The sequence below is a fragment of the Hypanus sabinus genome, chromosome 29, assembly GCF_030144855.1.
Source record: "Hypanus sabinus isolate sHypSab1 chromosome 29, sHypSab1.hap1, whole genome shotgun sequence".
Lineage (NCBI taxonomy): Eukaryota > Metazoa > Chordata > Chondrichthyes > Myliobatiformes > Dasyatidae > Hypanus > Hypanus sabinus.
In genome coordinates this window covers 25,514,589-25,528,893 of record NC_082734.1, presented here as the reverse complement: position 1 = coordinate 25,528,893, position 14,305 = coordinate 25,514,589, and the positions used below count along the sequence as shown (strand labels likewise).

At 40.9% G+C, this 14,305-nt stretch overlaps 1 protein-coding gene across 2 annotated transcripts in view; it reads left to right on the top strand.

The window, feature by feature from the left end:
* Nucleotides 1-14,305, top strand: part of aldh16a1 (aldehyde dehydrogenase 16 family, member A1) — a 97,615-nt gene that overhangs the window by 25,964 nt on the left and 57,346 nt on the right. Inside the window, exon 5 of one of the 2 annotated variants that reach the window (XM_059953979.1) lies at nucleotides 3,778-3,855. The exons of the other annotated variant lie outside the window; for it this stretch is intronic. Within the exon in view, the coding sequence (XP_059809962.1) occupies nucleotides 3,778-3,855 (78 nt within the window). The remainder of the gene's footprint in view (nucleotides 1-3,777; nucleotides 3,856-14,305) is intronic. 2 annotated transcript variants of the gene reach the window in all.

Genomic DNA, 14,305 nt, shown 5'->3' with positions numbered 1-14,305 from the left:
TGGTATTAATCGGGGAGGGGGGGGGTGTGTGTAAACACAATAGTTAAAATATGTAGTGCAGAAAATAGTAGTGAGGTAGTGTTCATGGGTTCAATGTCCATTTCAAAATCAAATGGCAGAGAGGAAGAAGCTGTTCCTCAATTGCTGAGTGTGTTCCTTCAGGCTCCTGTGCCTCCTTTCTGATGGTAACAATAAGAAGAGTGTGTGCCCTAGATGGTGAGGGTCCTTAGTGATGGACGCAACCTTTCTGAGGCACTGCTTCTTGAAGGAGTCTTGGATACTACGAAGGGTGGTACCCATGATTGACTAATTTTACAACTTCTGCAGCTTGCATCATCCTGTACAGTAGCCCCCCTCCCCATACCAGTGATACTGTCAGTCATGATGCTCTCCACTGTATACCTGTAGAAGTCTTCGAGTGTTTAAGATGTTAGACCAAATCTCCTCAAAGTCCTATTGATGTGGGCAACAAGAACAAGGCAAGATGATGATTTGAAGTGCAGTTCAAAGTAAATTTGTTATCAAAGTACGTGTATGTCACTATGTATTACCTTGAGATTTGTTTCCTTGCAGGCATTTACAGGAAAATAAAGAAGTACAATTGAATTTATGAAAGATTATAAATGATTCAGGCTGACAAACAACCAATTTGCAAAAGAATACAAATTGAGTAAATAATTTTAAAAAGTAAACAAATAATGCAGAGTTGCAGAGTGCCTGAAAGCGGGTCTGTAGTTTGGAGCACAGAAGCAACCCAGATTTGGGGTTTGTTATCCACTTGGTTCAGAAGAGGCTGAGGTAAAGACCCTGAGCAGGTGTCTTCATGGGATGAATTTTTGCAAAAATTCTTCTCTGTAGATGCTGTTTTTTGCTTAGTGTAATCTAATCATTACCAGGCTAAAATGCCGCATCTCATCAAGGGAATCAACCTTTACACAAGGTCTTGGGCTGTAGGACAGCTGATCAAATCATCACACCTTGGTCAGAAGGACCAGTTGGTCCGAGGAGCCTAGTTCCATGCTGTGCAACTGCATGACTGTTCAAATATTTGGTTTTAACGGCATCAAACAAGAGTACTGTTCCCATTGCCTGAAGTTTCATATTCCAACTAATATTGGAACATCGTTCATTACAGCCCAGTAAAGGGGTACGACCTTTGTGTTGACCTTTTAACTTAGTCTAAGATCAGTATGATCCCTTCCTTCAACATTACCCTGCATTTTTCTATCATCCATGATTGGATCTAAGAGTTTCTTAAATGCTACTAATGCGTTTGTCTCTACCACCACCACAGCAGCGTGTTCCGCGCACCCACCACTTTGCCTCTGACATCCCACATACACCTTTCTCTAGTCACCTTAAAATTACGCCCCATTGTATTAGTTACTTCCACCCTGGGAAAACTTCTCTTAACTGTCTTCTTCTCATCTTCTACACCTCCATCAAAGCACTTCTCGCCCAGCTCACGGAATCCATTCTCATAAGACATGCTCTCTAATCCAGACAGCGTCTTGTTAAATCTACTCCGCATCCCTCCTAAAGCTTCCACATTTCTTATAATGAGGCAACCAGAACTGAACACAATAGTCCAAGTGTGGTCTGACCAGGGATTTACAGAGCTGCAACAGTACCTTGTTGAGAGAAGAGCCAACCTATTGCCATAAGACATGTTCTCTAGCCTGGCAGTATCCTGGTAAATCTCCTCTGCACCCTCTTTGAAGCTCTGAATCCCTATAATGAGTTGAACACAGTACCTAAGCAGAGTTTTATAAATTTGCAATATTATCTCGCGGCACTTTGTCACCTGACGAATGAAGGCTAACACCACTGTGTTGCCTCCTTAACAATCCTATACAGTTTACCGGCTCTATCAACTTCTGACAACCCTGCCAATTTGTATTGATAGGTTGATTTGTCATCTAATCAATTTTGGGAAAGATGGTGCCTGGGTTATAGGCTGACTTAAGAAAGGATTTAAAAAATTTTAGCGTAATTTATCACATGATCAACAAAGCATACAGTAAAATGTGTCGTTTGAGTCGATAACCTACACAAGCTGAGGATGTGCTTGTGGGCAGCTCGAAGTGTTGCTGTGTTTTTGGCGCCAATGTAGCATACCCACAATTCACTAACCCTAATCTGAATGCCTACCTCACTAATTTTTTATTTCTAATTTTTCACTACTTATCTATACTTAAGTTTTTTTTCTATGTTTAGCATGTATTGTATTATACTGCTGCCAGGAAGTTAACGAATTTTTATGACATATGCCGGTCATAAACTATTAAACCTGTTTCTGATTGATATGTGTGTGTATATATACACAGTTTATATATATCTCTCTCTCTCAATCAGAAACAGGTTGGTTTATTGATTATTGCAGAATGTCCCTGGTGCTTCCCGCTCCCTCCTTTCTCCCTTCCCCTTATTCAAACCATGATTCCCCTCTGAAAGATCAAAATTCAGTGAATTTTATTATCAAAGTACATATATGCAATCATATCCAACCCTGAAATTCATTTTCTTGTGGGCATACTCAGTAAATCCATTAACCATAATAGAATCAATGAAACACAAACAGTGTGCAAAAGACAAGAAACTGCAAGTACAAAATTTTGTAAAATGATAATAATAAATAATGTTGAGAACATGAGATGAAGAGTCTTTGAAAGTGAGTCCAACTATCACTGAATTCAGTGATGGGGCAAATGAAGTTGAGTGAAGTTCTCACCTCTGGTTCAGGAGCCTGATGGTTGAGGGATAGTAGCTGTTCCTGAACCTGGTGGTGTGACTCCTGAGGCTCTTGCGTCTTCTTCCTGATGGCAGCAGCGGGAAGAGATCATGACCTGTGTGGCAGGGGTCCCCGATGATGGATGCTGCTTTCCTGTGACGGAGTTTTACGTAGATGGTGAGGAGCGCTTTGCCCGTGATGGACTGGGCCATATCCACTACTTTCTGTAGGATTTTTTGTTCAAGGGCATTGGTGTTTCAATACCAAGCAGTGATGTAGCCAATCAAGATACTGTCCACCAAACTCCTTATGGACAGTATTGAACCCTGTACTCTGCTGGCACTGTAAAGCATTGCACTACCGTTTAGAAGGATAAGGGCTAAGTGTGAGCAAATGGGACTGGTTTAGATGGGATTCATAGAAAATGTGGACCAGATGGACTGAAGTGGCTGTTTAACTGCATAAAGGGTTCCTCTGCACTGCCCTCCCGAACTTGTACCTACTGGATTAATTCCCCTTCGTGTCATCTTGACCTTCTGCAATGGTGTGCAGTGTGATCTTAAGCATTAATTCATCTTTACACTTGCCCATTGAGTACTTTGAAGGCAGATACAGCAGACGTTAGGTATTGTAAAATGCCTGCCATAACACTCCCATCAAGCCCCTGGCTAGTTCCAATGTACATCCAACCTCATTAATGTACACCTAGCATATTGGTGCCTTTTTCTTGCACTCCCACAGCAACATCCCAGTAGCAGTGCTGCCTGATACTGTTAGTTGAGTGCCAAATTTAGCTAACTATCTACATCTTGTTATGTACTGAGAGCTGGGACGGTCAGCGGCTTTAACAGTCTGAACATTCCTACATGAAAGCATTTTGAGTTTGGGGAGTTCTTAGCCTGTGCAGGATTCAAATCCATTGTGCAATATTCTCTGTTATTGTTCGGTCCTGAAAGGCATCCAAAATTTGAGCTTCTTGTGTCTTTTTGCAATGATAAATCCTGATTGTTAAACATCCTAATGTATAACTTAATTTCCTTCCTCAGGGGTTGTTGCTGCAATTGTTCCTTGGAATTTCCCTTTAATGTCGCTGACTTGGAAGATTTGTCCAGCTCTGGCTATGGGTGAGACATTAACATTATGTTTTATAAGGCATTGGTCAGACTGCACTTGGAGTATTAAGAGCAGTTTTGGGCCCCTTATGGATGCAAAAGGATGTGCTGCCTGTTACAAGGATTAGTCCTCAAGTATTAACTCTCATCAATAATGAGCATTTAGGGGCAAAAAGGATCTGTATTTACTACTAAGTACCTTTATTGGCTCAGTTACAAAATTACAAAGAGTTTACACAACAGTGTACATACCCTGACCCTCCATGAACAGTCAAAGGAGAGAAAAGGTAATACCCAGGAAAAAGGAGTCTGCGCTGGGCTAGTATTCTTCTTAATCCCGATGTAATTTCAGATTTTATTTCGGAGAAGGACTTCTGAGAATCGGAGCAAGAGTGAGGCGGAAGCCATTTTGAATTTTACCGGAGAGAGGCGGGACTGTGCAGGCATGTGACATCGGGCAGTGAAGTGCGGGAGATTTAAAAGGAACACAGCCCGATACAGCGGGCAGCGTCGTTGCGGGCGGTGGAGTGAGCCGGGAGTAGAGTGGAGGCCTAAGGGCTTTGGCGGAACCGGGTGAGGCGAGGAAGACCGGAGCTGCAGAGCTCTCACAGCTAGTTGCTTGCATGGAGCAGGTGATGTGTTACTGCTGTGAAATGTGGGAACCGGTAGACCCCATTGAGGGACGCGGCAACTACATTTGCAGCAAGTGTTTGTTGCTCGAGAAACTCCAGCTTCATATTGATGAGCTGCAGTCCGAGCTTCAAACACTGCGACACATCAGGGAGGGGGAGAGTTACCTGGACTCTGTGTACCAGGAGATAGCCACACCTAATAGATTAACTAATGTAGATTGCAGTCAAGCACAGGATGGTGTGGCTATGAGTGAGGCAAGTAGGGGAATCCAGGAGGTAGGGCTGGAGGAGATGCAGGCCTTGCTCTTGTCCAACAGATTCGAGGCTTTTACTCCCTGTGAGGGCAGGAGCGGGGTCTGTGGGGAGGATGAGCAACCTGCCCATAGCACAGTGGAGTGGGGGACCATTCCAGAGGGGGGAGTCAATAGAAATGTTGTAGTAATAGGGGACAGTATCGTCAGGGGGTTAGATAGGGTTCTCTGCAACCGAGAGCGCGAGTCCCGAAGGCTATGTTGCCTGCCTGGTGCCAGGGTTAAGGACATCTCTTCTGGGCTGGAGAGAAACTTGCAGTGGGAGGGCGAGGATCCAGTTGTCTTAGTATACGTCGTTACTAATGACATAGATAGGACAAGGAAGAAGGTTCTGTTACAGGAATATGAGCAGCTAGGGGTCAAATTAAAAAACAGAACCTCAAGGGTGATAATCTCTGGATTATTACCTGAGCCACGAGGAAATTTGGCTAGGTTAAATAAAATTAGGGAGTTAAACACGTGGCTCAAAGTTTGGTGTGGGAGAAGTGGGTTTTGCTTCTTGGGACACTGGCACCAGTACTGGGACGGGAGAGAACTGTTCCGGAGGGACGGGCTTCACCTGAACTGTGCTGGGGTTAGTGTCCTGGCGAATCATATAACTAGGGCTGCAGAGAGGTCTTTAAACTAACTAGTGGGGGGGACGATTCTAGAGAGCAAATAATTAAAAAGACAATGGAGAAGGTAATGAATGTAGGTAAAAGTGGAGGAATAAAAAGACAGTGTGTCAGGAGGGGAAAGAATGTATGGAGATGAGATAAAGTTGTACAAAAGGAAAAGGTAGGAAATAAGTGTCAAACATATTTGAAAGTCCTTTATTTGAATGCACGTAGTATTAGGAACAAAATTGATGAGTTGACAGTACAAATAATTACGTATGGTTATGATATTGTGGCAATTACGGAAACGTGGCTACAGGGTGACCAGGACGGGGAATTAAACATATTTGACAATTAAACGTATTTGACAATTAGGAGTGACAGGGAAGAAGGAAAAGGAGGTGGGGTGGCTATGTTAATAAAGCAAGAAATCACTGCAATAAAGTGAAATGATATTGGCTCAAAGGATCAGGATAACGAAACAATTTGGGTAGAAATAAGAAATAGTAAAGGGAAAAAAAGCAGTGGTGGGAGTAGTCTATAGGCCTCCAAACAGCTGTAACTCAGTTGGTCGGAGCATAAATCAGGAAATAGTTGGGGCTTGTAATAAGGGAACAGCTATAATTATGGGGGATTTTAACTTTCATATTCAATCAAGTCGGACACGGCAGCCTTGAAGAAGAGTTTATTGAGTGTTTTCGGGATGGGTTTCTTGAACAATACGTTACTGAGCCGACAAGGGGGCAAGCAGTCTTAGATCTGGTCCTGTGTAATGAGACAGGACTAATAAAAAATGTCCTAGTAAAGGATCCCCTTGGAATGAGTGACCATAACATGGTCGAATTCCATATTCAATTAGAGGATGAGAGGGTTGGATCTCAAACAAGCGTACTGAGCTTAAATAAAGGAGACTATAATGGTATGAGAGCAGAATTGCTTAAGATGGATTGGGGAAATAGATTAAAGGGTAGATCGGTATTGATCAGTGGTGTATATTTAAGGAGTTATTTTACAACTATCAAGAAAAATATATTCCACTGAAAAAAAAAGGGTGTAAAAGAAAAAAATAGTTATCCGTGGCTAAGTAAAGAAATAAAGCAAAGTATACGACTAAAAAGCAAGTTATATAAGGTAGCTAAATCTAGTGGGAAGATTGAAGATCGAGAAGCTTTTAAAGATCTTTTCTTTCTTTTTCAATCTTTTTATTGAGTTTCATATAAATATAAAAAAAACATAACATAATAATGAATAGGTTATGAATACAATAGACTTAAGATTACATTAATAATAGGATAATGACATCCTATTAAACATCAACAACAAAAAAGTACATTAATCAATCAAGTCTATATAATTATATATGAAAAAAAAACAAAACTAATCATCAAAAGAAAAAGAAAAAAAAATTAGAAATGTGTGAAAGAAAATATATATATGAAACAAACACTAAACTAAAACTAACATGGGCAATAATAACAGTTTATAAGTATATGATAGTGTCAAAGAACTCCGGAACTCCATACCTGAACAAGAATAAACAAAGTGAAGGTCTGGGAAAGGCCAAATTAATTCATATGAAAATGTCGGATGAACGGTCCCCAAGTTTCTTCAAATTTAATTGACGAGTCAAAAATAGTGCTCCTAATTTTTTCCAAACTCAGATAAGAAATAGTTTGAAAAAGCCACTGAGACGTGGTAGGAGGGTTTACTTCTTTCCAATTTTGTAATATAGACCTTCTGGCCATTAATGTTACAAAAGCAATCATTCGTCTGATTGAAGGAGAAAACTGATTACCATCCTCATTTGGTATACCAAAGATTGCAGTAATAAAGTTAGGTTGTAAATCGATGTTCCAAATTGAGGAAATGGTAACGAATATGTCCTTCCAATAGTTATGTAAAGTAGGACATGACCAAAACATATGGGTCAGTGAAGCCACTTCTAAATGACATCTATCACATTGAGGGTTAATATGAGAATAAAATCGAGCAAGTTTATCTTTAGACATATAAGCTCTATGTACAATTTTAAATTGTATTAAAGCATGTTTAGCACATATAGAAGAAGAATTAACCATTTGTAAAATTTTTTCCCATTTATCTGTTGGTATATTGTATCGAAGTTCTTTTTCCCATTGTTGTTTAATTCTATCAGACATCTCTGGTTGTATCTTCATAATCATGTTGTAAATAAAAGCAACTAATCCCTTCTGACAAGGATTTAAGGTAAAAATCAAATCTGAGAAATCCGTTGAAGTTGAGTTGGGAAAAGATGGTAAAACTTTATGTAAAAAATTTCTGATTTGTAAATATCTGAAGAAATTAGATTTAGGTAATTTAAATTTATTGGAAAGTTGGTCAAAAGACATCAAAGTACCTTCAAAAAAAAGGTCACGAAAACATTTTATACCTTTCCTTTTCCATATGCTAAAGGCTTGATCTGTCAAGGAAGGTTTAAAGAAAAAATTAAATAAAATAGGGCTATCAAGCACAAAGTTTTTCAAAGTAAAAAATTTCCGAAATTGAAACCAAATTCGTAATGTGTGTTTAATAACAGGATTAGATATCTGTTTATTAAATTTAACTAAATCAGCAGGAAGAGAAGAACCAAGAACAGAGAATAAAGAATATCCCTTTACTTCATTGCATTCCAAATTTACCCACTGCGGACACAATAATGAGTCCAAATCTAATTTCCAATACGTTAGGTTACGAATATTATTCGCCCAATAATAAAATCTAAAGTTAGGCAAAGCTAAACCACCATCTTTCTTAGATTTTTGTAATTGCCTTTTACTTAACCTAGGGTTTTTGTTTTGCCACACAAATGAGGAAATTTTTGAATCAATGTTGTCAAAAAAGGATTTAGGAATAAAAATTGGTAAGGCTTGAAATAAGTATAAAAATTTTGGTAAAATCATCATTTTAGTAGCATTAATCCGACCAACTAATGATAAAAATAAGGGAGACCATCTTGTAGTAAGATGTTGTATTTGAAGAAGCATAGGTAAAAAATTCAGTCTAAATAAATCTTTATATTTCTTGGTAATTTTTATACCTAAATAGGTAAAATTATCAGTAACAACTTTAAATGGAATCCTGTCATTCAATAAAATTTGCGCATTTAAAGGGAATAATTCACTCTTATCTAAGTTTAATTTATAACCAGAAAAACTACCAAATTGAGCCAACAAGGATAAAATAGTGGGAATAGATCTATCAAGATCAGAAATATATAACAGCAAATCATCAGCATAGAGTGATAATTTATATAATTTCTCATTACGAGTAATACCAAAAATATTAGAAGATTCACGAATAGCAATGGCTAAAGGTTAAGCTTTTAAAGATCAGCAGCAAATAACAAAAAGATTGATTAAGAAGGGGGAGATAGATTATGAAAGTAAATTGGCGAAAAACATAAAAGCAGATAGTAAGAGTTTTTATAGTTACATAAAAAGAAAAAGGGTGGCTAAAGTAAATGTTGGTCCCCTAGAAAATGAGACCGGGAAATTAATGGTAGGGGACATGGAGATGGCGGAAACGCTGAACAAATATTTTGTATCAGTTTTTACAGTAGAGGACACTCAAAACATCCCAACACTGGATAAACAGGGGGCTCTAGGGGGAGAGAAGCTAACTACGATTCAAATCATCAAGGAAATGGTACTTGATAAATTAATGGGACTGAAGGTGGATAAATCCCCTGGACCGGATGGCTTGCATCCTAGGGTCTTAAGGGAAGTGGCGGTCGGGATTGTGGATGCATTAGTGATAATTTTTCAAAACTCGGCAATGGTCCCGGCAGATTGGAAAAATGCTAATGTAACTCCTTTATTTAAAAAGGGCAATAGACAGAAGGCTGGGAATTATAGGCCAGTTAGCCTAACATCTGTGGTTGGCAAAATGTTGGAATTGATAATTAAGGAAACAGTAACAGGGCATTTGGATAAACATAGCTTAATAGGACAAAGTCAGGATGGCTTTACAAAAGGGAAGTCATGTTTGACAAATTTGTTGGAGTTCTTTGAGGACATAACATATAGGGTAGATAAAGGGGAACCAGTGGATGTGGTGTATTTGGACTTCCAAAAGGCATTTGACAAGGTGCCACACCAAAGATTATTACTTAAAGTAAAAAATCATGGGATTGGGGATAATATTCTGGCATGGGTGGAGGATTGGCTTTCTAACAGAAAACAGAGAGTTGGGATAAATGGTTTATTCTCAGACTGGCAGTTGGTGACTAGTGGTGTTCCGCAGGGGTCAGTGTTGGGACCCCAACTCTTTACAATCTATATTAATGATTTGGAGAAAGGGACTAAGTGCAATGTATCGAAGTTTGCTGATGACACAAAGATGGGAGGGAGTGTGCGGAGGACATTGAAACCCTGCAGGGGGACATAGATAGGCTGAGTGATTGGGCAGACATTTGGCAGATGAAGTATAATACTGACAAGTGTGAGGTCTTGCACTTTGGCAGGAAAAATAATAGAGCAAGTTATTATCTAAATGGAGAGAAACTGGAAAGTGCTTCTGTGTAAAGGGATCTGGGGGTCCTGGTGCAGGAAACACAAAAAGTTAGTATGCAAGTACAGCAGGTGCTCAAGAAGGCCAATGGAATGCTGGCTTTTATTGCTAGGGGGATGGAGTATAAGAACAGGGAGGTCTTACTGCAGTTGTACCAGGTATTGGTGAGACCACACCTGGAGTACTGCGTGCAGTTCTGGTGTCCATATTTAAGAAAGGACATACTGGCTCTCGAGCAGTGCAGTGAAGATTCACTAGGTTAATTCCGGGGATGGGTGGGTTGATGTATGATGAGAGGTTGAGTAGATTGGGACTCTACTCATTGGAGTTCTGAAGAATGAGAGGCGATCTTATTGAAACATATAAGATTGTGAAGGGGCTTGATTGGGTGGATGCGGGGAGAATGTTCCCAATGATGGGTGAAACTAGGACTAGAGGGCATAATCTTAAAATAAGGGGATGCTGTTCCAGGACTGAGATGAGGAGAAATTTCTTCACTCAGAGGGTAGTGGGGCTGTGGAATTTACTGCCCCAGAGAGCTGTGGAAGCTACTACACTCAATAAATTCAAAACGGAGATAGACATTTTCCTGGATAAAAATGGCATTAGGGGATACGGTGAGCGAGCAGGTAAGTGGACATGAGGCTAGGTTTAGATCAGCCATGTGATCTCCTGGACCAGTTTTCGATAGCCTGGATGGGTTGGAGAGGAATTTTCCAGATTTTTTCTCCTCAATTGGCAAATTGTTTTTTTTTCCCCCAGGTGATCACATGGGTTTGGGCGGGATGAATAATAAAATAAAATGGGCGGCATGGTGCCCTGTTGGTTGGCACTGTTGCCTTGTGGGATTCGGTGAAAACTAGAGTTAAGATTGGATCAGTTAAGATTGAATCAGGCCGATTGGCCTACTCCTGCTCCTATCTCTTATGTTCTTATGTAATCTCCACGTCTTCAACGTGAGGTCATCCACTTATGCAGTAGTTGGTCTCCGCAGAGTTATCACTGCCTGTGCTCCCAAAAATCCTCCATTCTTATTTTCTTCATCAGACTAATCTATGATGTTTCAATTTTGTTGGCTCAAGATCATCTCCTGACCTTTGTCAGTTCTCTTTGGATATGGCCCATGGCTACAAGTAGTACTGCTTTATGGTTTTTTTCTTTTGGCCTTGTGATTTCTTTTGGTTTATCCAGCTCAGACAGGTTCAAACCATCCCAACCAGATCAGCATACACTGAGTCTGCATGACCAGGTCACAGGCTATTCCTACTTCAGGCTTGTATTTTTACATGATAAACAGCTTATATGAGAATGGTCTCAGATTCTGTAGATTACTAGCAGAAACTCCTTGTGTCCCCATTGAATTACTCCAGTTAAGTTATCCAAGCTCACCAAACAGCTCACAAAATGGACGCCTCCATTCCTGCCACAACATGAAAAGAAGAATAGAGGGACATCTATTTAGAACAGAGCTAAGGAGGAATTTCTTTAGCCAGAGGGTGGTGAATATGCGGGATTTGTTGCCATTAGGTGACTGAAGACCAGGTCATTTGCTGTCTTTAAGACAGAGGTTCTCGATTAGTCAGGGTGTGATAGGATATGGGGAGGATGGGGTTGAGAGGGATGGCTGACTTGATGGGCCAAATGGCCTAATTCTGCTCTTATGTCTCATTATAGGAAGGATTTTTGAACATGTGAAAAATAAACAATTCTCTAGAAACCTATAGCTCTCATCAGGAGTTCTGTGTGAAATTCTGGTCACTACATTATTGGGAAGATATGAGTGTGCTGGAGAGGGTGCAGAGGAGGTTCACCAGGAAGTTGCCTGGGATGGAGAATTTTTGTTATCAGGATGGAGCTGAGAGATTATCTCAGATGTCGATAGAGTGAATGCAAGCAGGCTTTTTCCACTGAAGCTCGGGGAGAAAAAAGCCACAGGACATGGGTTAAGGGTGAAGGGGGAAAAGTTTAAAGGGAACATTGAGGGGGGGGCTTCTTCAAACAGAGAGTGGTGGGAGTGTGGAATGAGCTGCCAGATGAAGTGGTAAATGCGGGCTCACTTTTAACATTTAAGAAAAACTTGGATAGCTACATGGATGAGAGGTATATGGAGGAATATAGTCCAGGTGCAGGTCAGTGGGACTAGGCAGAAAAATGGTTTGGCACAGCCAAGAAGGGCCAAAAGACCTGTTTCTGTGCTGTAATGTTCTATGGTTTTATGTCCCTGGATTGAAGAATGTGTAAAGAAACTGAAGGAATGCCACATCACAGGGTGGATGTGTAAACTCCAGACACAGCACAGGAGGACAAGATTGAACCCAGAGCAGTTCGTGTGGGTGTCCTCTGGGTGCTTGTATTCTTTACGTGTTCCAAGAATATGCAGATCGGTGGGTTAATTAGCCAGTGTAGATTGTTCCTTATGTGAAGATAGTAGGAGAGATGTAATTTTTGTTCATTAGTAAGCAGCTTATTGTCACACATACTGGGACACACTGAAAACTTGAATGCCATTCATGTTGATCATTGCAAACCTGGGTACATCAAGGCAGTACAAGCAGAGGCAGTAATAGCATGCAGTATGAGATACAAGAAAAGTGCAGTGCAGGCAGACAGTAAGATGCAAGAGTTGTGACGAGGTAGATCACGAAATCAAACCTTCATATTTTATCATTCAAGAGTGCAAGTACCCTACAGCAGTGGGCAGAAGCATTCTTGAGCTTGCTGGCACACGGTCTCGAGCTTTCTGCCTGATAAGAAAGAAAGAGATTGAGGGGGGAGAGAAAATCACCACAGTGGGAGGGGACTTTGATAATGTTGGCTGCTTTCCTGAGACGTGGGAAACCTCTGCAAGGTAGATGAAGGAGAGGCTAGTTTTCATGTTAGATTGGACTGTATGCAGAACTCACAATTTCTTGTGGTCTTGGCAGAGCAGTTGTCATACCAAGCCGTGATGCATCTGGATCAATCATCTATAAAGATTGTTGAGAGGACATGCAGGATTTCCTTAGCTGTCTGAGGAAATAGTGGTGGTGGTGTGCTTTCTTGGACATAGTGTCATTGTGGTTTGACCAGGGCAAACTATTGATATTTAAACCTATGAACTTAAAGCTCTCAACCATCTCCCCTTCAATACCATTGATACACTCAAGGGTGTGCACTCTACGCTGTTTCCTGAAATCAGTGACCAGCTGACATCTAGGGAAAGGTTGTTGTTTTGACACCATATCACAAGGCTTGCTACCTTCCTGTACCCTGTCTCATTACTGCTTGACATCCAGTCCTCTGTGGTGGTATGGTCATTTGTGAAATTGTAGATGGAGTCCTCCCCTCCATCTACCTTGCAGAGGTTTCCCACGTCTCAGGAAAGCAGCCAGCATAATCAAAGTCCCCTCCCACTGTGGTGATTTTCTCTCCCCCCTCCATCTCTTTCTTTCTTATCAGGCAGAAAGCTCGAGACCGTGTGCCACCAAGCTCAAGAATGCTTCTGCCCACTGCTGTAAGGTACTTGCACTCTTGAATGATAAAATATGAAGGTTTGATTTTGTGATCTATCTCGTCACAACTCTTGCATCTTACTGTCTGCCTGCACTGCACTTTCCTTGTATCTCATACTGCATGCTATTACTGCCTTGATGTACCCAGGTTTGCAATGATCAACATGAATGGCATTCAGAACAAAGTCTTTCAGTGTGTCCCAGTAAGTGTGACAATAAGCTGCTTACTAATGAACAAAAATTACATCTCTCCTACTATCTTCACATAAGGAACAATCTACAGTGGCTAATTAACCCACCGATCTGCATATTCTTGGAACACGTGAAGAATACAAGCACCCAGAGGGCACCCACACGAACTGCTCTGGGTTCAATCCTGTCCTCCTGTGCTGTGTCTGGAGTTTACACATTGTGGATGTAAATGGAGCAGAATCTGGCCACACAATTATGTGTATAGTGAGCAAAGTAGTGGGCTGAGGGCACCTTAAGACCATCAGATTTAGGAGCATAATTAGGCTATCTGGCCCATTGGATTAGCTCTGTCTCCTGCCTTCTCCGTTTCCCTTCATGCACTGACCAATCAAGAATTCATCAACCTCTGCCTTAAATGTACATAGAGACTGGGTCTCCACAGCTGCCTGTGGTAAAGAATTCCACAGAGTCACCACTCTCTGGCAAAAGAAATTTCTCCTCATCTCCATTCTGCAAGAATGGTGTAAGGCAGCATTAATGGGTGGCTGCTGTCAGGATGATGGAGGACTTGTTTCCGCACAGAATCCCTCTGTGAGTCTACATAGCACTGTGGTCTGCTTATTCCTGAATGATCGTAACCAAGAGAAGTAAAGCAAACTGCAGCAGCACACACTGAAGCCATTTTTCTCTGTCAGCCTCTGGGTATTTCA